Source organism: Cetorhinus maximus, chromosome 27, assembly GCF_964194155.1.
Source record: "Cetorhinus maximus chromosome 27, sCetMax3.hap1.1, whole genome shotgun sequence".
Classification (NCBI taxonomy): Eukaryota; Metazoa; Chordata; class Chondrichthyes; order Lamniformes; family Cetorhinidae; genus Cetorhinus; species Cetorhinus maximus.
In genome coordinates this window covers 19,044,684-19,069,671 of record NC_135905.1, presented here as the reverse complement: position 1 = coordinate 19,069,671, position 24,988 = coordinate 19,044,684, and the positions used below count along the sequence as shown (strand labels likewise).

Sequence of the window (24,988 nt, the reverse complement as noted above, 5' to 3'; positions counted from 1 at the left end):
TCTCCATACCCCTTGATGCCCCTAATATCCAAAAAATTATCAATTTCTTTCTTGAATATACTCAGTGACCTGGCCTCCACAGCCTTCTGTGGTAGAGAATACCACAGTCTGGCCACCCTCTGAGTGAAGAAATTTTTCCTCATCTCAGTCCTAAATGGCCTGACCTGTATCCTGTGGCCCCTGGTTCTAGGCTCCCCAACCAGGGGAAACATCCTCCCTGCATCCAGTCTGTCCAGCCCTGTTGGAATTTTATACATTTCAATCAGATCCCCTTTCATTTTTCTAAACTCCAGTGAATACAGGCCCAGTCGAACCAATCTCTCCTCATACGACAGTCCTGCCATCCCCAGTATCAGCTTAATGAACCTTTACTGCACTCCCTCTATGGCAAGTATATCCTTTTTTAGGTAGGGAGACCAAAACTGCATGCAATACACCAGGTGTGGTCTCACCAAGGCCCTGTATAACTGCAGTAAGACACCCCTACTTCTGAACTCAAATCCTCTTGCAGTGAAGGCCAACATACCATTTACCTTCCTAATTGCTTACTGCACCTGCCCGTTTACTTTCATTGACTGGTGTACAAGGACACCAAGATCCCTTTGTACATCCACATTTCCCAATGTATTACCACTGAAATAATACTCTGCCTTTCTGTTTTTCACACCAAAGCATATAACTTCACATTTATCCACATGATGCTGCATCTACCATGTGTTTGCCCACACACAACTTGTCTAAATCGCCCTGAAGCCTCCTTGCATCCTCCTCACAACTCACAGCCCCGCCCAGTTTTGTGTCATCAGCAAACTTGGAAATATTGCATTTGGTTCCCCCATCCAAGTTATTTGTATATATCGTGAATATCTGGGGCCCAAACACTGATCCCTGCGGTACACCACTAGTCACTACCTGCCACCCGCTCTCTGTTTCTGGTCTGTCAACCAATTCTCAATCCATGCCAGTATATTACCCCCAATCCCATGTGCTTTAATTTTGCCCACTAGCCTCTTATGTGAGACCTTATCAAAAGCCTTCTTGAAATTCAAATACACCACATCAAATGGTTCTCCCTTATCTATTCTACTAGTTATTTCCTAAAAAAACTCCAGTAGATTAGTTAAGCATGATTTCCCTTTCATAAACTTATGCTGACTTTGTCTAATCCCATTTATGCTTTCCAAGTGTCCTGTTACCACTTCTTTTATAATAGACTCCAGCATTTTCCCCACTATTGATGTTAGGTTAAATGGTCTGTAATTCCCTGTTTTTTCTCTCCCTTTTCTAAATAGTGGAGTTACATTTGTCACCCTCCAATCTGTAGGAACTGCTCCAGAGTCTATAGAATTTTGGAAGATGACCACCAATGCGTCCAATATTTCCAGGGCCACTTCCTTTAGTACTCTGGAATGTAGATTATCAGGTCCTGGGGATTTTTCAGCCTTTAACCCCATTAATCTCTCTAGCACCATTTTTTCACTAATACTGATTTTCTACAATTCCTCCCTCTCACGAGACCCTTGGCTCCCTAACATTTCTGGGAAATTATTTGTGTCCTCTTTTATGAAGGCAGAACAAAAATATGTGTTCAATTCTGCGATTTCTTTGTTCCCCATTATAATTTCCCCCGTTTCTGGCTGTAAGGGACCTACATTTGTCTTTGCTAATCTTTTTCTCTTCATATATTTATAGAAGCTTTTACAGTCAGTTTTTATGTTCCTTCCTAAGTTTACTCTCATAGTCCATTTTCCCCTTCTTGATCAATCTTTTTATAAACTTTTGCTGAATTCTTAATTGTTCCCAATCCTCAGGCTTGCTGCTTTTTCTAGCAATTTTATATGTCTCCTCTTTGGATCTAATACTACCCCTAATTTCTTTGTAAGCCACGATTGAGCCACCTTTCCTGTTTTATATTTGTGCCAGACAGGAATGAATAATTGTTGTAATTCATGCAGACATTCCTTAAATATTAGCCATTGCCTATCCACTGTCAACCCTTTTAGTAAGGTACCCCAATCCATCACTGGCAACTCGAACCTCATACCCTCATAATTCCCTTTATTTAGATTCAGGACCCTAGTTTTGGATTCAACTTCTTCACTCTCCATCCTAATGAACAATTATATCATTTTATGGTCGCTCTTCCCCAAGGGATCCGACACAACAATATTGTTAATTAATCTTTTCTCATTGCACAATACCCAGTCTAGGATAGCCTGCTCTCTAGTTGGTTCCTCAACGTATTGATCTAAAACACTATCACGTACGCACTCCAGGAAATCCTCCTCCACAATGTTATTGCTAGTTTGGTTTGTCCAATCTATATGTAGATTAAAGTCTCCCATGATTACAGTTGTACCCTTAGTGCATGTGTCTCTAATTTCCTGCTTAATACCTTCCCTTACATCTCCATTACTGTTTGGGGGCCTATAGACAACCCCCACCAATGTTTTCTGCCCCTTGGTGTTTCTTATCTCCAACCAAACAGATTCTACATCATGATTTTCTGAGCCAATATCCTTCCTCATTATCGCATTGATTTCCTCCTTTACTAACAGTGCTACCCCACTTCCTTGCCTTATATGCCTGTCCTTCCTAAATATTGAATACCTTACAATGTTCAGTTCCCATCCTTGGTCACCCTGCAACCATGTCTCCATAATTGCAACTATATCATAACCGTTTATATCTATTTATATCTATCTGTTAATTCATCTACCTTATTGCGAATGCTCCATGCATGAAGATACAATGCCTTTAGACTTGTCTTTTTAACCTTGTTAGTCATCTTAGCTTTATTTTGCACTATGACCCCATTTGTTTTTTGCACTTGTTTCTTCCGCCTTCCACTTTTGCTTCTTTCTTTTCTATCTTTTGTTTCTATCCTTGTTTCCCCCTTCTCTGTCCCCCTGCCATTCTAGTTTAAACCCTTTCCGACCGCATTAGCAAACACCCCCCTGAGGACATTGGTCCCGGCCCTGCCCAGATGCAACCCGTCCTGTTTGTACCAGTCTCACCTTCCCCAGAACTGGTCCCAATGCCCCAGGAATCTGAACCCCTCCCCACTACACCATTTCTTCAGCCATATATTTATCTGATATATCCTGTTATTCCTACTCTCGCTAGCATGTGGCACTGGTAGTAATCCTGGAGGTCCTATTTTTAAATTTATGTCCTAACTCCCTGTATTCAGCTTTTAGGACCTAAACCCTTTTTTTAACCTATGTCGTTGGTACCAATATGTACCATGACCACTGGCTGTTCGCCCTCCCCCTTCAGAATGCCCTGCAGCCTCTCCAGAAATCCTTGACCCTGGCACCAGGGAGGCAACGTACCATCCTGGAGTCTCTTTTGTGGCCACAGAAACACCTGTCTGTTCCCCTTCCTATTGAATACCCTATCACTAAAGGCCCCCCAGCTCTTCTTCCTCCCCTCTTGTGCAGCAGAGCCACCCGTGGTGATATGGATTTGGCTCCTGCTGCTTTCCCCTGAGAAGTCGTTTCCCCCAACAGTATCCAAAACGGTATATCTGTCAGAGAGGGGGACGGCCACAGGGGACTCCTGTACTACCTGCCTTCCTCTACTCTGCCTGGTGGTCACCCATCCCCCTTTCTGCCTGTTCAGTCTTTACCTGCAGTGTGACCACCTCACCGAACGTGCTGTCCATAATAATCTCAGCATCGTAGGCGCTCCACAGTGAATCCACCCGCAGCTCCAGGTCTGAAATGTGGTTAGCCAGTAGCTGCAACTGGACACACTTCCTGCACACGTGGTCGCCAGGGACACTGGAAGTGTCCATGACTTCCCACATAGCGCAGGAGGAGCATATCACAGGTGCGAGCTCTGCTGCCATGACTTCCTTTTAGATTAAGCTCGTCAATTACTTTCTTTAAAGAATACTAATTACGCTAGGGGCCTTATTCCACTCCAAACACTCCCACTACAGTCCAAAGTCCTCACCTTATTTTGTTTAAGCTAATGCTCTGCAGCAGTTTAATTAGTAGCAATAAATAGAAGTAGAAGTACTCACCTGACCCTACTTACCAATTGGCTGCCTCCCCTGCATCGCGTCACTTTTTGAATCGCTGCTCTCAGCCCCGAGCCTCCCTGGAACTCTCGCTCTGTCCTCACGCCACTTTCAGCCCCGAGTCCAGCTCCCACTCTTTTTAAATCTCCGCTCTGACTCTCAGCTCCAGTTCTTTTTAAATCTCCGCTCTGACTCTCAGCTCCAGTTCTTTTTAAATCTCCGCTCTGACTCTCAGCTCCCGCTCTTTTCAAATCTTACCAAGGCCGCTGCTCCTCTTGCGCTGCCTCCCAGGTTTTCTCTGGGGGACCACCAGCTGTTTTTCATATATATAATATACATACACACACACACACACACAATATATGCACACACAAATATAAATATACACACACACATAAATAGATTATCTAAATACAGATCAGAAAAAGAACAAGTCAAATTAAACAGGTCAGTTAAAATGGTTTCAAGCTCCTCTTAATGATGTTACCTCATCAAAGAAATGTCGGTGCTATAGCCCGTAGAGACACAAACAGCAGCTGTGGCATGAAGAGATGAAAGGGCTGTGCGTATCATTCATGCTGTTTAAGAGCATTAGTAGCAGGATCTGGAATAAGCATCACCCCTGTGTAGAGAAGCTGGAGAGTCTGGGCTGGAGGAGGGGTGCAAACACTAGCTTTGAACTGAATTATCTGAACCTAGGCCAGATTAATCATTCTAGTTATAAATATTGTGCATGAATTTTCATATAAGAGTTTAATTGAGCTTGTGGCCATCCTTGTCTCCATCAGTTCGGTATCCATTCATTTCCCTGTGAAGCACTGGAAATGTCTTTCCATATTAAAGGGCATTCCATAAATGCACAATGTTGTTGATAGCCTGAATTCAGAGGATGAATCACTGATTGGTTTATTTATTAGTAGGAATATCAGCTATTAAGTTTTTCTAACTCAAAGGTAACCACACCACAATTCACCTAAGGTCTGGGAGCTATTATTTGGATAATGGAATATCTGTTTGTTTTGTCCATTTTAATAGATTACTTATTGTTTAGTCTGTTCTCCTGCAGTGGTCAACAAGGGCTACATTTATTGCCCATCCCCCATTAACTTGAGAAATAGATCAACAGTTTGCTAGGCCATTTTAGATGATATTAAAAGTCAGCAATGCAGCATGGGATTAGATTTGCTTGTAGGCCAAAAGAGTTAATGATGACTGGTTCCCTTTCCTGAAAGGGGTTTGTTGAACGCATTGTGTTTTGATGATAATTCTTTCTGGTGCCAACCCACAAATTACTAAATTTATTAAATTCAATTTCACAAGTTGCCATTCAGTTGGATTTGAATTTACAACTTCTGAGTTGCTTGGTCTCTCCTATAATTATTGTACAATGATTTTGCTCATCATGCTGCCTGGCTTTATCATAAACCAGTAACAGGCAATCAGGAAAAATGGCATTCTCAGGCAGGGTGTTGTCACAATGAGCCAAGATTGCAGTGTACAAAGATGGGATTACAGCCCTTAGGGTGTGCATTTTGAGTGAATGGGACCTTGCCGTTAAACTAATGTTGTTTTCCTGAATAACGTTCAGAGATAAGCACCAGTCATATTGAACAGGCACTGCAACATGTTTTCACCATGCTGAGCCAACAAAACATATGCATTTGATCTTGTTCCACTGAATGGTTAGTATCCAAGTGGGGAGTGCCAACATTACTGGCCAAGCTCACACCTGCAATAATGGCATTTGCAGATTGAACAACAGTTAATGAGCGCTCACAGTTTCTAGCTTGAAGAGCCTTGCTCATGAGCTGTCCATCATGCAAGCTCTTTCCTGTCACAAGCAGCGCCCCTGTGGAATCCCTCACTGCTTGACTGCCTCATGACTGACAATCCCCTGAAGGAAATATAAGCTTTCAAGACAGCAGTGCACAGACATAATATGAATGTAAAGGCTGCTTTGAATTTCTTGCACCAGTTTACTAAATCATAGCAGAGTTTTCAATGTTTTACATTTTCTATATTGCAATGGTAATAACTGGCAATCTGTCTGTGATTTTTTACTATACCATTGCATCTAATGCATGTTTCATACATCACACATCAGCTGTTACATTTTGGTATAAATACAAAAGAATCTTTAAAAAGAGGAAGTACGCCCATCATTTAATTTGGATTCTTCTTACCCAGAGCCTGAAACTTACAAGCAAATTTCAATCTGCACAGTTTCCCTACCAATACGTGACTAAACTTTGATTGATCTAGACAGTGGTTACTGAAGAATAAATGGATCTTATGGCTTTAAAAGGATGATTTCACAATAGAAAATACTCATGGTCATAACATACTTGTTTACAACCGTTGGGGACATATTCCTGGAAGTTTGATCAATGACTGATTGATTTACAAGTAAAATATTATCACATTTAACTTGTAAAAGTTAAAACTGCAGAATCATACCCAGCAAGAGTTGTGTTTACAAGGGACAGATAAAGAAAAGAATAGCAAAGAAAAATGCACATTTGAGCTCTGTGACCCTATTGGCACAATCAAAGTGAAATAGCTCTCTTATCGGAAACTGCTTACTTAGGGATAGGATTCTTGGACTACAGATTTAAAGACTTATATATATTTTTTAATTTGTTAAATGTTGATTATTTATACTAAGCATCAACAATGGAACTACATAAAGCTAGAATGCTGTCGATAGACAATTGTCAGAATTATTTCTGCAATAACATTTTATAAGACTGTTAATAAGAACATATGAATATAAAAATTGGAGCAGGAAAGCCCATTTGGCCCCTTGAGCCTTTAGCACCACGCACTAACGTCATGGCTGATCTGATTGTGGCCTTCACTCCACTATCCTGCTTGTCCCTTGACTCCCTTGTAGATCAAAAATCTGTCTAACTCAACATTGAATATATTCAATGACCAAGCCTCCTCTGCTCTCTGGGGTAGAGAATTCCAAAGACTATCTGACTTCCAAGAGAAGGAATTCCTCTTTGTTTCCATCTTAAATGAGAGGCCCCTTATTCTGAAACTGTATCCCCTATTTCTAGATTTCCCCACAAAGGGAAACACCCTCTCAGCTTCTAACCTGCCTGCTCAAACGTTCCTCATAAAAATTCAGCAATAATACTAATAATTCAAAGCAATCCATGTCCATATGCAATAAGACTTGGACAACATTCAGCTTTGGGCTGGTAAATAACATTCGTGCCACACAAGTACCAGGCAATGGCCATCTCCAACAAGACAGAATCTAACCATCTCCCCAGTAGCATTACCATCACTGAATCCCCCACTATTCAACATCCTGGGGGTTACCATTAACCAGAAACTGAACTGGACCAGCCACGTAAATACTGTGGCTGCAAGAGCAGGTCAGAGCCTGGGAATTCTGTGGTGAATAGCTCACCTCCTGACTCCCCAAAGCCTGTCCACCGACAAGGCACAAGTCAGGAGTGTGATGAAAAACTCTCCACTTGCCTGGATGAGTGCAGCTCCAACAACAGTCAGAAGCTCTACACCGTACAGGACAAAGCAGCCCGCTTGATTGGCACCCCATCCACCACCTTCAACATTCACTCCCTTCACCCCTGACACACAGTAGCTGCAGTGTGTACTATCTACAAGATGCAATGCAGCAACTCACCTAGGCTGCTTCGACAGCATCTTTCAAACACGTGACATCTACCATCTAGAAGGACAAGGGCAGCAGAAACATGGGAACACCACCACCTGCAAGTTCCCCTCCAAGCCACACACCACCCTGACTTGGAAATATATCGCCATTCCTTCACTGTCGCTGGGTCAAAATCCTGGAACTCTTTCCCTAACAGCACTATGGGTGTACTTATACCATATGGACTGCAGAGGTTCAAGAAGATGGCTCACCACCACGTTCTCAAGGGTAATTAGGGATGGGCAATAAATGCTGGCCTAGCCAACGATGTCTACATCCTATGAAAGACTTTTTTAAAAAACTGTTGTAATGTAGGAATAGGAACAATTTTGTAAGTCTCTAGAAAGAAACCATAATACCAAATGTTGCGGATGTACTCAATGCCATGGGGGAGTTTTATAGCCGCCTCGATGAGTGTGTCTTTGGTGGGCAGGGCATGTACCCTGGGTGGATAGCCTGTTGCCTTCCCGCCCACCCCTGACAAGTCTCCATAAAAGGGGTCTACTAGGCCACCTAAGCTTAGGCCTATTGAGGCCCTTAACTACCCAATTAAGTGGCAATTAAGAGCCTCAATCCACCTCCACTGCCATAATACCCTGGGCAGTGGAAGGTAGGAGAGATTGGGAAGGCTGTTTTTTCACCAAAGTTAGTGAAAGGGCAGGAAGGAAGAGAGGTTACCTCCTTCAAGGGCTGCCCTGTTCACATTAGGGGCAACCTCCCTTAAGATTATAACCACTTTTGTGCCTTATAACCATATTTGTGCCTCTCTGCCTGGCCTCCAAATCCGTCCTCGCTACCCCCTTCCCCCCACTCAGGTGCCTGATCGCTCCCCTCCCAAGAAAGCCCAGAAAGACCTTGTCCAGTGTCCATGAAACTTCCTTGTGGGCCTCCTTGCAGTCCCAGCAGCAGCCACTACCCTCTTCTGGTGCTAATGAGACTGCAAGAACTGCCAAGCCGATCAGATTGGCCAAAGCCAATGAGGAGCAGGAGTCCGACACTCAGCTTGTTAAGGCCTCCTGCAGCGGATTATCACTGTGGGCTGGCCTATTTTAAAGCCAGTCAGTTTGCGACTGACTCTTCTTTCAGGCGGAGAAATTCAGCCCCATTTAGCAGGGGTGGATTTGCCAGTAACATTCATATCCAATAAATAAACGACAGCCTGAGAGACGAGAAAATGACATCACACAACCCATCACTCCAGCAGTGGCTGCATCTCTGCTCTTACATAAAGCCCTGAATTAGTGGTTTACCTAAAATATGGCACCTCAAAGGCCTGACTTCAGTTTCACACTGAAATACTTTATCAACTTCACCATTATCTTTTATTATTATGTTTTTACATATTCAAAACTAAATTGTAGTTTTGACTTTAATGAATGTGCTGTGTAAAACTCGATAATCCTCTAGATGCGTTAGACTGTGTCTATGAATGATGTGAAAGTTCTCATGAATTGGATTGAATGCAGATTATATATGGTGTTATATCTAGAAGCTATTTGAAGGATTGATTTACTCTGTACATTTATGAAACTGATCATTTTTGTTGATTACACTTTTTTTTCATTTATTCTTTCACAGTATGTGGGTGTCGCTGGCTGGGCCAGCATTTATTGCCCATCCCTAATTGTCCTTGAGAAAGGTGGTGGTGAGCTGCCTTCTTGAACCGCTGCAGTCCATGTGGTGTAGGTACACCCACAGTGCTGTTAGGGAAGGAGTTTCAGGATTCTTTGCAAATGTTTTTTGCTATACTGTTTTTCTCCATTCAGTGGAGATCAGCAAATATAGTTTAGCTCTTACCTGTTCTTTTCCCAGTCTCCTGTATAAACCATGGTCTGGGAACAGTACCATCCATAAGCTGAAACCTTGCCACCTGAGTTAATCACAGGGCCTGATTTTAACTCTTTCCCCTTGGGAGAAATCAGGCCCAAGGTGGGGCAGCGCAAATAACAACTTACCGACCCAAATCCTGTGGTATTCCAACATGTACCAACTAACCCTTGAGCAGATCACAGGAGCCCTATTTAAATTTGGAGATCTGTGTTCAATTGCATCATCAGAACATGGCCTGCAATTTTAACTGGCAGTCTGAGCAGGAGGAGCAGGGATGGCTTCCCCATGAGGCCAAATCTGTCATTGTAGGTCAGATGAGGCGCAGGCACTATTAGCGTTTTATTTTAGGTTTCCCCCATGGTCTAGGAGGAGCAGGAATAGTTTATGGGGACTGATCAAGTTCTTATTTTCAACAGGCCCCTGAAATACAGATACAGAGCAGCTACTTTAGGCATGGGCAATGATGCCTCTTGTTTCCCTTACCCCGTATGGTAGGTGATGCTCCTCTAGTCAGAAGTGTGTACATGCTTCCTGTGGGCCTTGGAAGGCAGCATAACAACCCTGTAAAATGGACAGAGCCAAATTTAACATCTGTAATTTTCTGAGAGTGTTGAAAACAATAGTGAAATAGTGCTTCATTGATTTGATGCTTAAAAATAGTCTATTCTATGACCGCAATGAGTTCAGGTATGCCAAATTTACTAGGTTCCTACTTCTAGTTTAATTCAGCAACTGCCTGCGAACAGGGGTTGTATCTGTCACTTAGAAATCCTGTAGCTCTGGCATGTCCATTTAATGTAGAATGTGAGTATTTATTTCATGTCTCCAAATAGAATGGGCTCAATAAACAGAATGATGTAGCGTTTATGCACCAATTCAGAATACTCTTCATTCCTATACAAAAATAAAAATAAAAATACCTGGAAAAACTCAGCAGGTCTGACAGCATCTGCGGAGAGGAACACAGTTAACTTCATTCCTATCTCTCCAATTGGCAAAATGTAATTGTGTTATGATTGTGCATTTGAGTTTGACATGACACATTAGGAAATTACCACCCCAGAAGGACCTTGATGATTTAAATGTGTACTGAGAAAAAAGTTTGAGGGGAATCGCCCCAGATTTGCACAAAGTGTGATAGCAGGTGGGAAAAAAGTTGTTTTACCCACTGTCCACAATGGCCATTCACGCTGTATCATCCTATTCCCGCCTCATTAATTATGCAGCCACAGGAAACACATTGGCTCGTTGGTAGGCAGCTTCTGATTTGCCCGGCACACCATTACCTCACCACTTTCCCAGGTGGGGGTGGGGGGCGCCATGTTTAAACTGCAGCCACACACACTTCTCAATGCTTGCAGCCCAGGACTGCTCCGGTGAAGATATGGTTTCAAAAGGCAAGAAGAGTGCAGCCCCCCCCGATTCAGTGACGCTTCCCTGGGACGCCTTCTGGATGCCGTGGAGGCCAGCCGCAATGACCTGTACCCCGGCTCTGGCCGCAGGAGGCCCATCAGTCTCACCACTCCAGCTTGGGAGGCAGTGGCAGAGGTGGTCAGGGCCAACACTGCAAACAAGAGGTTCACTACCCAGAAAGAGGGTGAATGATCTCATCTGTGCCGCCAGGGTAAGGCAACCATCCCATCACTCTAAACTCACACACGCACACACACACAATCCCATCACACATTCACTGGTATCTCACTCACTGCCAGTTTAAGAGGCATCACCACTCACTCTCTCACACACAGCCTCACATCTCCACCTGGCCTCATCTCCTCTGGAGGCTGCCTCCTCAGCCCTCACCATCTTGAGGCCACTTGCACAGGTCAACATGTGCCCCCATGCAGACCCTGGGTTACCCTCCTTCCCCAGTACAGCCCTCGTCCTGCAGCCTCTTCCCTTGCCTGAGGCCACTTCTCCCCCTTCCCCAAGCAAGCTTCAGCCCTGCAGCTGTTGAAAAGCCACCCAGCCCTTATGGCTGGTCTGGCAGAAGAGACCTGCCCATGAGCCCCCCTAACAGTGATTTTTTTAAAATTCGTTTATGGGATGTGGGCTTCACTGGCTGGGCCAGCATTTATTGCCCATCCCTAATTGCCCTTGAGAAGGTGGTGGTGAGCTGCCTTCTTGAACCGATGCAAACCTTGTGATGTTGTGCTGCCTACGAAGCCTGGTGTTGATGATCGGGAGCGCTGCCCAAAGCAAGGTGGGTAAACAAACCTCAAGGTCCCGAACAAAGTCCAGCTAACCAGGCACACGTCGCTTATGTACAGTTGTGAAACACATCAGCGTGATTGCCCAGGTGACCCAGGGTGGGTGGATGATTCCGAAGAGCAGGGCTTATAATGAGGAGTTAAAGTATTGAAATGAGGTTCCCGATGCGTGCTGGTGGGAAACGTGGTCCGCCATTGGAGCGGTGATCGCAAACTGGTTTCACGACGGTGCGAAACTGGCCTTCTCGCCTTATTGACCCTCCCCCGCCCGCCATGAGACCCAACCCCAACAGGGCCAGAAAATTCCAGCCTGAGAGTGAGTCACATTTCTAAAGTGCAAGCTTCATTGAAAGGCTTTGGCAAAATTTTTTCTCTATAAATGCGTGACACAGTGACTTTAATTGCATTGAAACACATCATTGCACTAGTGACATGTGACAACATGAAAATAGAAATGAAGCATAATTCTTTTGTCTCTTGTCGCTTCTGAAACGGAAAATATTTTTTTACAATTGTTTTGAATGAAGGTGGCATCCTTTAAAGGAACTTAAAGGCATGGCTGGTATTTGTTAAAATAATTGAAGATTCCAGGATCAGACAAAGATAAAAAATACAATGTGGCTTCCTTTCTATACAGCAAATCATCTTCTCAAGCCAGTCTCCCTTGCCTCCTCCACCAATAAATGCGAGGAACTCATAGCTTTCTTTGTCGCTAAGATTGAGACCATCTGAGCAGCTGTCCCTGCCACTTCCCTCCCTTCTACCAGCCCAATGGGTTACGTTTCCTCTAAAGTTTTCGCATGCCCTAGCCTGAATTAGTTTCTCTCCTAGCTTACCTTGTCCATGAGCTCCATCTCCTGCTCCCTCGACCCTATTCCCACGAAACAACTGACCACCCAACTTTTCCTCCTGGGCTCCTGGTAGCTGATATTGTTAACAGCTCTTTCTCCTATCAGACTGCTCATTCCAGTACAGGATAAGCAGAAATTTCCTCAAATTAAATATTGGGAAGACTGAAATCATTGTCTTCTGTCTCTGCTCCAAACTTTGTTCCTAGGCTCTATCTGCCCACATTCAAACCTGGGGCTGAATTTTGCCGTCGGCAAGCAGGGGGCGGGGCCCACTCACCGACGCATAAAATGATGCGGGTTGACATCAGGGGAAACCCCCGACGTCTTCCCGCCCCGTTTTAAATTTTCAGGAAGGCGGGGGCGCAGCAAAATCAGCTGCGGGCCCCCTAATCTGTCAATGGCCAATTGAGGCCATTGACAGGATCATTTAACCAATTAAAGGACCTGCCCGTCCAACCTTAAGGTTAGCGGGCAGGCCAGGAGCCCTGGCGGGGAATAGAAAAAACATGAAACCTCATCCACCGGCGGGATGAGGTTTCATGTAGGGATTTAAAAAGTTTAATAAAGTTTTAGTGTAAATTATGAACATGTCCCATCTCATGTGACATTGTCACATGAGGGGGACATGTTAAGGATTTTTTTTTCTATTTTTAATGTTTTTAGAACTGTCAGCGATCTTCCTGAGGCAGCACTTAGCCTCAGGGAGATGTGCGCTCTTTCATGTGCACGCGCGAAAGAGCGCACTCTCGCTTTTGGGGAATCCACCCCCCTGCCCGCACAGGAAGTGCATAGCAGTTCCCGGCGGACGTCACGCTGGGCGGGCCTTAATTGGCCCGCCCAGGTAAAATGGCGGCGGGACCCGCTTCTCCGGTGGGGATCTGCTCCCCGCCCGCCAGAGATTGGGTCGGGCCCACCCGCCCACCCGACAGGCAGAAAATTCTGCCCCTGGACTCTTGAACATCCTCGATTTTAAGTTCTCCAGCACTGGTGGCCGTGCCCACAGCTGCCTGGACCCTAAGCTCTGGAATTCTCTGCCTAATCCTCTGTGACTCTTCCTATAAGATGTTCCTTTAAACCTACCTCTTTGACCAAACTTCTGGCCATCTGCCTCAATAGTGTCTTATGTGGCTCTGTATCTAATTTTGCCCTTGTGAAGTGCCTTGTTGCACTAAAGGCTCTTTATAAATATAATTTGTTGTTGGTGTTTATAAATTTCCAGCACCAAATTGCATCATGTTTGAGCCTTTATAAATTCTGATTTAGCCTCTCTGATAAAGCTATAGGTTTCTCTGTTACTGAACTAAAACCAACATCTTTGACCAAGCATTTGGTTACCTGCCCTAACAGCCCCTTCTTTGGCCAATTTTTTCAGATTGTGCTCCTGTGAGGCACCTTGGGATGTTTTACTGCATTAAAGGTTCTATATAGATTCAAGTTGTTGTTGGGTCTCATTTGTATGATGCGGCAACATGATTAAAAAATGGTAGTCTTGGCAATTTCCTGGCCCGGTCAAGTTAATAAAAAGCATTGATCCCAATTACTAAGATAGGCTGGGAACTCAAATGATTGAGGTTTACTAGTGATTTTAATTGTATGTAGCCTTCAGTGAATTGAGAGCAAAACAGTAACCTAAAGTGAAGTAATAACTCAATTTCTATTGACCCGAGCATGTTTACTTATATGTGGTTTAAGATATGTGTTTTGTTTTGTTTTTATCTTCATTAAATTATATCCAGTTGCAATTTATAGTTTCAGCCAAATATTAATTGAACTCCAAATATTTTGGTATGTCTATCGGCAACATGTCAAAGGTTTAATGAAAGTGGTGCTTGCTATACACTGCGCAACATGTTAAAGCATCAGATGATAAGTTATGTAATTATAATGTCAACATTACTTATTGTGACCTTAAGGTAATTCACCAGCGGTTTGGAAGCTGCTATTGGTTGAATGTAATTTACTCAAGTAATTTTATCCATCATAGCTTATCAGATCGACTATTATAATGTTCCAGAAAGCAAGAAATGATCTAGTATTTCAGGACATTGGAGCTATTTAAATATCAAAGAGCTGAAATGTTATGTTTTGAAAGGGTGTATAAATGTCACTGCCACACATGTATTGTGAATATATTTAAATTCAAGACTGCATTCTCCTCACTTTTCCTATTTGTGGTTAAAAGGAAACAGTTTTGCCCCCACGTTTGCGCAGTTAAACAGCCATGTGTCTGTTTTAAGACATAGATTAGTAAGGTATATGAATTTGTTGATGAGAATAGAAAATTGGTGCATTGCAAAGATTCACCAATACTGCAGGGTAGATTTTCGACTTGGCATCCAAGTGTTATGATCAGGTGAGGAGGGGGTGGAATGGACCCCCTCTTTCCCCTCTCCTCATTTGACTGCGACCGTTTCTCTTTGTTTTGAAGTGGATATATGAACCTATACCCATTGGAGTTTAGACGAATCAGAGGTGATCTTATTGAAACACATAAGATCGTGAGGGGATTTGGTAGATACCGGGAGGATGTTTCCACTTGCGGGAGTGACTAAAACAAAGGGGCACAGTTTAACAATAAGAGGCCTACTGTTAAAGACAGAGATGAGGAGAATTTTTTTCTCTCAAAGCGTCGTTGGTCTGTGGAATTCTATTCCCCAGAAAGCAGTGGAGGCTGGGTCATTGAATTTATTCGAGGCAGAGTTACGTAGATTTTTGACAGACAAACGAGTCAAGGGTTATGGGGGGGAAGATGGGAAAGCGGAGTTGAGACACAACCAGATCAGCCATGATCTTATTGAATAGCAGAGCAGGCTCGAAGGGCTGAATGGCCTAATCCTACTCTTAAGTCCTATGTTCCTATGATACACTTGCCAATTTTGTGAGTACTTAACTGTTTACATGCTATGATCATAAAAGAACCAATAGGACAAGTTTTTTTTGAGTTTAACAAAGAACGAGGTTAGCTTTATTATACTTAAACCGATCTAAGTAAAATAATAAAATACGCTTCGACTTTCACACACACACACACACACACGAATATACACACACCCGTGCACACACACAAATATGAACACACACACACACGCACGCTCACACTCAAAGGCCACACACACACAAATCGATTACAGAATGGGGAAGTGTTGGTTGGTCAAATTAGAATCCATAAAAATAAAAGGAATGTACAGTCTGTCGTTTGGTAACTGGGCTGGCCTCAGGCTGAATTCAGTGGCCCTGTGACCAATGGTGTAGTGGAAAGTTTTGAGGTGCAGGAGCTCTAAGAAAATGTGTTTGACATATTGGGCAGAATTTTACGTTCCCGCTGAAGTCAATGGGGTTTAGAATGTCTCTCCGCATTTTACAGCCCCCTCCCTGCCGAAACAGGGCCATAAAATTCTGCCCATTATTTCTAAATCTATTATTGCGTTGTTTCTTATGTTTTAATCATTTGACTCCCCAAAAATCAGCAAACTATGATTTTAAGTGAAACATTTTAATACCAGTAGGCAGTAGGGATTTTATTTTTGAATTGTGTATTATTTTGAATCATTAGTCTTTAGAGTAGCTATAATTTCATTCTGCAACATTTTACAGGTCAAGTATCCACTACCCAAAATCCTCGGGGCCGATCACGTTTTGGATTTCAGATCATTTCGGTTTTCGGATATGGCATATAGGACTAGGCCTATTTGCATTACAATAGCCGAAGCCTATAGGCTAGCCAAAGTCTGGCCGGGGTTTGGGCCCTTTAAGGCCTTTTCTTCAGCGCTTGCATGCAGGGCCATTCCCCAAATGAGGGAACAATGGAAGACAAACTGCGCATGTGTCAGCCAGTTCCTGGTTAACGCATGCGCAAAATACCCCAGGGAGGCTGTAGCCTGCTGGGAACTGTAGTTCCACGGCACTGGAGGCAAGTTCCTCCGGCCCGGAGTCTGCTGGGGCTGTTGGTGGGGAGTTGGAGCTGTTCGGGGAGAGTCAATCCTGCTTTGGGGGAGGAGTCAGGGCTTCGGGGAGCGTTGTGGGACTGCTCGGGGGAAGCCAGGGCTTCAGGGGGAATGGGGGCTTCAGGGGGGGGTCGGGACAGTTCAGGGGGAGCTGCGGCTGTACAGGGGGAACCATGGGGCTTTCGGGAGAAGCTGGGGGAGGAGGGGGATGGTGGCTGTTCAGGGGGAGCCCCAGCCAAACGGCATGAAGCTACAGATCAGGTCACCTGAACAGGAGTGCCATTATGGAGGAGGTGGCCAACTGAGCAAGGGGGACAGGAGAAAGGTCCCAGAACTTCCAGAAGAAAAGTTAAAGTTAAAGAAAGCTCCAAGTTAAAGAAAGAGCTGCAAAGAGAGCAGACTTAAAGTAAAGTGGGCTTGAAGGAAGCCGTGAAGACCTGAGGAGGCAGCCGGAGGTTGGTGACTCCTTACAGCGGGCCTTTGGAACAGTTGTGTTTTGGCTTGACATGGCCGAAGATCTGAAAGTGTGCTTGGAAGGTAAAACTTGAGTGTGCGAGCAGATGAGGAGCGTGCACCTACATGTGTTAAGGATCCTAATGATAGGGGGGATCCAGGGCTTTAAGGGGGGACACAGGGCAGCCCTGCCATTGAATATAATGCACAAGCATTCAGGGTGGGGGTTAGGGTGCGCAAGGCTACTGATCACACATTAGGGAAACCTGTATAGAGCGACCATTCCTCTGCGACTGAGACAGTTCAGGCACAGCCACATGATATGATTGGGGTCGGGCTTTTAGCTTATATGCCCACTCAAGCAGCGCAGATTCGTCAAAATGCCACCAAATGCTCCAAAGCTTTCCGCCCCCCCCCCCCCCCCCCCCCCCCACCCCCCTCACCCCCCTCCCCGGCAAAGATTACAAATTCACGAGCATTTTAGTGGACTGCAGTACAGTTGGACGACTGCACACGTTGTACAATTTCCTTGCTAAAGCTGGCCATGGGGCAGTCACTGCTGGAGGCACTCATAGCCCCTTGCAATGTTAGCATCCTGATTTGGACCAGTATCCCCCATGGTTCAAGCTAACAGGGCAGACATGCAGTGCACTAATCTCTGGCCACCCAAGTGGTGGCCAGCGCTCTCCAGGAAGCGTTAAGCAGTCGTCACACTTAACCAGGACAGGTCCTTAATACGCCCATGCTAACCATCTGTCTCTCTTTTCCACCCTGTAGGAGGAGTATGTCAGGATCATGGGGCCTGGTGATCTAGCTGTATGCTGATGGCCTACAGAACTCAAAGACAATGGAGGAGAGGACGACTAGGCTCCTGGCTTCACAGAGGCAGGAGCAGCAACCTCAGGAATTTTGTTCTACTCTCCATCAGGATTTTCAAATCTCTCTTTTGATATTTCACCCCTTTCCTATTTTTACTTAGTTCTGTTGAAGGGTCATGAGGACTCGAAACGTCAACTGTGCTCTTCTCCGCCGATGCTGCCAGACCTGCTGAGTTTTTTCAGGTATTTCTGTTTCTGTTTTTGTTTTGGATTTCCAGCATCCGCAGTTTTTTGTTTTTATCTCAGGAAGAAGGGGTGGCTGGAGCTCCTGCTCATGACACCCAAGAGCCACAGCGAGCCATCACAGGCCAGCGCCTAGCAACACCGAGGGCCTATAGATGCCGCCTTTCATTCCTGCAGATGACCGAGAACCAGTGTTGCCAAAGACTGTGCATGTCTTAGGGAATTGGTTGGTCACATCTGCCAGCTACTGCAAGATTTGGCGCCACGGAGACACGGAGGGCATCCACTGCCAGTAGCTGTGAAAGTGACCACGGTGCTCAATTTCTATGCCAGTGGCTCCTTTCAGGGCTTCACAGGTGACCTCTGTGGGATCTTGCAAGCATCCACCCACAAATGCATCCATGAGGCCACGGAAGCCATCTTTGCCAGGGCACAAAACTTTGCGCATTTCGCCCAGGAACAGGACAGCCAGGATGCAAGGGTGATTGGATTCGGCCAGATCTTGTTTCAGGGTGCGATCGACTGCACTCATGTGGCACTCAGATCTCCATAGCAACACACGGTGGATTACATCAACTGCAAGGGGTTCCATTTGCTGAATGTGCAGCTGGTGTGCGACCACCAGAAACACATCCAGCAGGTGTGCACACAGCTTCCAGGGAGTGTGCATGACACCTACATTCTCAGTCGGTCACAGATCCTGGAGTCTTCCAGGGTCCACAGAAGCTGCAGGGTTGGCTCCTTGGGGACAAGGGCTACCCACAGAGGCCATGGCTGATGATACCCGTGCAGCAGCCACAGACTGCAGCAGAGCGACGTTATAATGAAGCTCATGCTGCAGCTCGCAACTTGGTGGAGCAGACCATCAGGATGCTGGAGATGAGGTTCAGGTGCCTGGGCCGGTCTGGTGCAGCCCTGCAATACAGTCCGCAGAGGGTATCATGCATCGATGTTTTCTGCTGCACCCTTTACAACCTGGTACTCAAACTGGGGGATGAGCTGGCTGAGGAGGAGATGGAGGAGCTGCACATCTCCTCCAATGAGGAGGACGCTGACGGGGCTGAGGGTGAGGCGGTCCTCAGAGGTGACAATGACGGGGATGAGGTCCTTGCTCTGGCTAGATGAGGCAGGCGCTCTTGGGAGGCCCTCATAGCTGCTAAATTTGAGGAGGATGATGACGACATGCAGTGAGGTGACCCCATAGACGCTCACATCACACTTGTGAACGTTGACTCCAGTCTGCCTTATGGATTGCAGGAGGATGATGACAACTTGCAGTGAGAACACTATAAATCTTCACATAGCATCTGAGAATGTCTGACTCCTGTCTGGCCAAGGGCAACTCGCTTGCGCACTGCGATCAGGATCATATCATAGAGACGCAGCCATGAAACTTAAGAAGCATCTAATGCTTTGTCCGCCTTCAGCACCTGAGCCCTTCAGGAGCACAGCATCAGTTGCTGAAGGGATGGGGGCCAGCCCCCACCTTAAAGGTGCTCAGAGCACACACACAGAATGAGAGAACTCTGTGGTGCCTGCCCATTACATTCTGACAGCAATGACCAGCACCGCCGAGGTGCAGGCATCAGTAATGTTTCCAGGGAGTTTGAAGCTGGACCATCACTTTAGTCTGAAGGCTGCACAGAGCACAGGGAAGAGGCCCTGGGCTGATACACCTGCCTTTATCTTGTGCAGAAAGGTTTCACATCTGAGTAACAAGAACTCTGCTCATCAGAATAAGGGGCCGTAGGCAGGGAGACATTCTTGGGAGTTATTGACAATAGTGAACAGTATGTACAAGTGATCAACACCCGTGCCCAGGCTGTGTAACTAATTCTTCTTAACTTTCCTAACCCTGCCGCTACGTCTTGGTTCTCCCTGGACATCCACAGTGGAGGTAGAGGCAGCCTGCTGACTGTGACGCCCTGTCTGTGATAACTTTGGTGGGCATCCTCTGGAGGGCCGAGACTTGGAGGGCCCCGGCCTGCTTTCAGGATCCTGCTGTGTGGCAGTGGCACCTTCCTTGGCCTGTGGAGCTGGAGCTGCTGAGGTCACAGGAAGAGGGGAGTCAGATGGGCCGGACACTCTTGGAGTCACCTGGGTGGATGGCCCCAGAACGTCCACTTGCTATACCTCCTCCCTATGGGTGCCTGAGGGCCCCAGGCTGACTCCTTAAGGAGAAAGGGTATCTGGAGTGAGATCAGTCTGCCCAGCACCCCTCTCTCACACACACTGTTGGAGCCAACTATGGCATCAGTGATGGAGTTGAGCCTGCGCAGCAGTGCAGGAGTGACGCCCTGGACCAAGGACTCCATGGCGGCCGCCATCCTACCAGTGTCGACCTCGGTGTGTTGGCATGCCGGCGCTATCACCTCAACCTGAAGGCAGATGGATTCCTCCATCGTGCCTTGCAATTTGAGGAGTGCAGCGGACATCCCTTCCTGTTGTTCCCGAGCTTGGCCTTTGGAGATCCAGCAACTGTGACGTTACCAAGTCCAGAGGTTCATCTTTCAAAGTTGGTGAGGATCTAGATCTCAGGCATTCCTCCCCTGGTCTGCGACCTCTCCCAGTTGTTGTGTGCCAGCTTGTCCTGCATGAATAGAGATGGAGAAAGTGTAAGCAGGACGCCTGCCAGGCCAGATGATAAGTATGCCTGGCCTGTGTGGGTTTTGAGTGGTCCCATGGATGGGGTGAGGACAATGACGGTGTGTGTGAAAGAGCGAATGGTGATGTCCCTTGAACTGACAGCGAGTGAGGGCCCTGTGGGTGTGTGATGGGTTTGTGAGTGTGTGAGTTGAGAGTGATGAAAATAGTGACTTAACCTGGTGGAACGGAGGAGATCATTCAACCTCTCGCGGCACTGGGTGGCTGTCCTCTTTTGAAGGGCATTGGCGCTGACCACCGCTGCCACCATCTCCCAAGCCTGACTGGTGACTTTGCTGCCCATCCTGAGGCCAGAGTGGGGGGTGGGGTATAGGACATCCCGGTGGGACTCCACTGCATCCAAAAGGTGTTCCAGAGACGCATCGCTGCGCGGAGGGCTGCAGCCTTTTTGCCTTTCGGGGCCATCCAGTCTTCCATGTAGCAGTCGTGGTCTGGAAGCACTGAGACGTGTGCTTGGGGCTGGACTTTAAATATGATGCCCGGCGTGATGAAGCAGGGAGGTGACGGTGTGGCGGGTGAATGAGAGCCCGCCCGCCATGGAAACGCTGTGTTTCCCTGGAGTGCATAAATATTGCGGTGGGTTGGGACCATGCGGCGATGTGCCATCGCGCCAGGCAGGTAAAACATCCTCTTACCCACCTGCTACCGCACTCAGTACAAATCTGGGTCGATTCCGACCAATACATTCAGGAAGTTTCAAATATAATTGCAATACAACCGAAGATGCCAAGCTACAATCAAAAAAGGAAGGAAACACAATTGCTAACAACAATTGTTAGTTTGCCTCTATTGATTACAAGTTGGATTTATGGTCTTTCCATGTTATTTTAAAAACTGGTCTGCCCTTCATACTTGGATAAATGTACTGACCTAAATGTGTATTTAACTACTGTCCTCTCTAGTAGGATCCTAGTAATTTGCAGAAAAGTAATTATTTCTCCCAGCAAAAATGATTGTGATGACAATCATTTCTTGCCCAAGAATGGAGTGCATTATCTATGTCCAAATAGGAAACAAAAAGCAGTTCTGTGAGTCAGTCGAATTCATTTGATGCCTTAATTTCATGTTCCGCCATTAGCATTCTAATATGAGCTTTGTTTGTGTCTTAAAGCATGTTTATTTAAAATATACCCAAAGATTAAGGAGTTAAACTGGCGGCCTGAGTTCTAAAGCACTGTACAAAAATATAAACAAGAGATCTGGTTAAATCTGTAAAATAATCTTGGGACTTCCCCAATTAGATTGCAGACTTTTAACACACTCCAACGTATCAACTTCACAAGTATATTAGATTGAATGACATTGGCTTCCTCTTATTGAATTTTTTTAAAAAGCAGCCTTTTAGGGCCTGATAATGGAGACCTATAGCTATGTAACCCAAGTACTAATTTAACATAACTGTCCTAACATAATTTCATAGATCTCACTCAGCCTACCTTTTCCAGTTTCCAGCTATAACCCTAATTGGAGCTCTCTGACTGTGGTTTAGTGAATATAAGTGAAGAACTGCATTAGCTCAGGGACTGAAGGAATCACCTGTTTAATAATATTACTTTCCTTGCTGGAAAGAGGACAGCTACCACTCTTAGTACGCCACTCTGATTGTCTGGTGCTGATTACTCCACTGAGAATGCACCAGATCTGAATTTCACTGCCTTTCACCAGGAGATCAAATACTTTTCAAGAACACAAAAAATAAGAGCAGGAGTGGACCACACGGCCCATCGTGTCTGCTCTGCCGTTCAATACAATCATGGCTGATCTTGGACTTCAACTCCATTTTCCCACCCACTCCCCATTTCCCTTGATTCCTTGAGAGACCAAGAACCTTTCCAACCCAGCCTTAAATGTATTCAACGATTGAGCATCCAGAACTCTCCGGAATGGAGACTTCCAAAGATTCACAACTATTTGAGTGAAGTAATTTTTCCTCATCTCAGTCCTAAATGATTGGTCCCTTATCCTGAGACTATACCCCCATGTTTTAAGCTCACCAACCGGCCGAAACTATCTCTCAGCGTTTACCCTATCAAACCCCCTCAGAATTTTGTAGGTTTCAATGAGATCGCTTCTCATTCTTCTAAACTCTAGAAACCAATTTAATTAACTTCTGATCATAGAACAATCCCCTCATCTCAGGGACAAATCTAGTGAACCTTCACTGTACCTCCTCCAATGCAAATATCTCTTTTCTTAAATGTGGACACCAAAACTGCACACAGTATTCCAGATGTGGTCTCACCCTGTACAACTTCTTTACTCTTGTGCTCCAAACCCTTTGCAATAAAGGCCAACATGCCATTTGCCTTCCTAATTGCTTGCTGCACCTGCATGCTAACTTTCTGAGTTCCTTGCACAAGCACACCCAAGTCTCTTTGAACATCAACACTTACAAGTTTCTCACCTTTTTAAAAATATTCTGTTTTTCTATTCTTACGACCAAAGTGAATAACTTTACTACATTATACTCCATTTGCCATCTCGTTGCCCACGCACCTAACCTGTCTATTTCTCTTTGCACCTTCTCAACTAGCTTGGTATCATCAGCAAAATATGATACATTACTCTCTGTCTCTTCATCTAAGTCATAAGTCGCTTTTGGAAGAGCGATTAAGATAGTACAAAGTGGAAGGAATTGTTTTGATAGAATTTTTGGCGCTCCATACATTCCTATGATCATTAGGTAATTGGGATAAATTACTGATGGGTATTTACAGTTTGTTTTGGCTAATACAATCCCAAATAATATTGGCACCAGACATTTTCTTTTCTTTGGCTCCCCAACTCATTAAGACATCAGAGGGGAAATTACATTTGACAGCCTGGTTAAAAAAAATTATCTTCATTCTAAAATCTTTCACAATAATTAAGCTTCCATTAGATTTGATAGGAATTAATTCCATCAACTACAGCAGAAGAAATAGATGGGCCTGGAGGTAGAAAGCTCTTACTGGAGATCACATTTGCATATTTTCAGGATTAATTGTGAATTTAATCAGGATTCGGGATCTTTTCCAATCAAATGGTTTGACAGCAATATTGCAAAGTAAGGTCTAAGTGGCTTGAAGTAGCTTGAAGTGCTGAGAAAAAACAATTGATCTTCAGCTGATATAGGCTGTGGCTTTTCCTGAATACTTGTCTGCCCAGTCAGTAGATGGCAGTTATCAATCTATATAATAGGCCAAAGCAATTATCTTACAGGATAACTGATGTAAATAAATTATCAAGTGGAATTGTCTGAATTATTCCTATCTGATATCAAACCACTATGATTGACCGTGACTGAGTCCTTTTTATGAGATAATTTGCCATGTGCCCTGTAATTTGTATGGTCTCGACTACTGGTTCAAAGCACTTTTTTTTTCTAAATTATCTCCAGCATGCTCAATTTCAAGGGAATTATGAATACAGTGACACAGGCTACCAATTGCATGACCAAATCCCATTCCCAAGTTGTTCAAGGTTGATGCTTACATTGGGATTTTATTGCAAATAAGAGAATTAAAGTATTCAAGCAAAAAAAATATAGCAATTTGTAAGGCTTCCAATTTGATCTATTGTCCATTAAAAATGAATGTATATGAAGACATAACTTGTGCATTCAGATATGATGTTGTAATCTAGCAATCAAATTTACTTCTGGTTGACACCAGTCTCCCTGTTGATGTCAAAATATGGAAAAATCCATCAACAATTTAATGAATTAACAATCTTGTTATAAGTACACAATCTCATTTAGGTAACAAGTATGCAACAGAAATCTTTTAACTGGGTATTTGAACATATTTAAAATTATGAAATTTGTAGCAACCAATCTGAAAAATGAGTTGCAGTTCTTGTTTAATTTTAATTCTAATAACAAATTCACGACACAGTGTATTACACATTAAGCTGTGATCGGGATGTTAGTTGAAACTTAATGTGAGGTTGAATTTTAGCCACAAAGGCTAATGGGGCTATATAAATTCATGTTCTTCAATAACTAGCTATATGCGACATAAATATTTTTGCAAATGAACTGATGTTGCAGGTATATTAAATCGGTTCACGAGTGAAATTATTGCGCACCCATCGCCAATACTGTTTCGACTAGTATTTGTGAGCTAATGTTTAAAATGTATTTTCTAATTACTTTCAACGGGAACTGTTTTGCAGGTAGAAGCCACCTGGGCAGGATTTTCCCCTCGTCGGGCAGGGGTGGCAGGCGGGCCTGGGAACGGCCGCGAGACAGACCGCCGCCCGCGATCAGGCTCCGACCGT

At 44.8% G+C, this 24,988-nt stretch overlaps 1 protein-coding gene across 2 annotated transcripts in view; it reads left to right on the top strand.

Moving 5' to 3' along the window:
- Positions 1-11,796: 11,796 nt before the first annotated feature.
- ogdhl (oxoglutarate dehydrogenase L) overlaps positions 11,797-24,988 on the top strand; it is a 137,335-nt gene continuing 124,143 nt past the window's right edge. For both annotated transcript variants that reach the window (XM_078530842.1, XM_078530844.1), the window contains exon 1: positions 11,797-12,071. In XM_078530842.1, the coding sequence (XP_078386968.1) occupies positions 12,029-12,071 (43 nt within the window). In that variant the 5' untranslated portion in view covers positions 11,797-12,028. The remainder of the gene's footprint in view (positions 12,072-24,988) is intronic.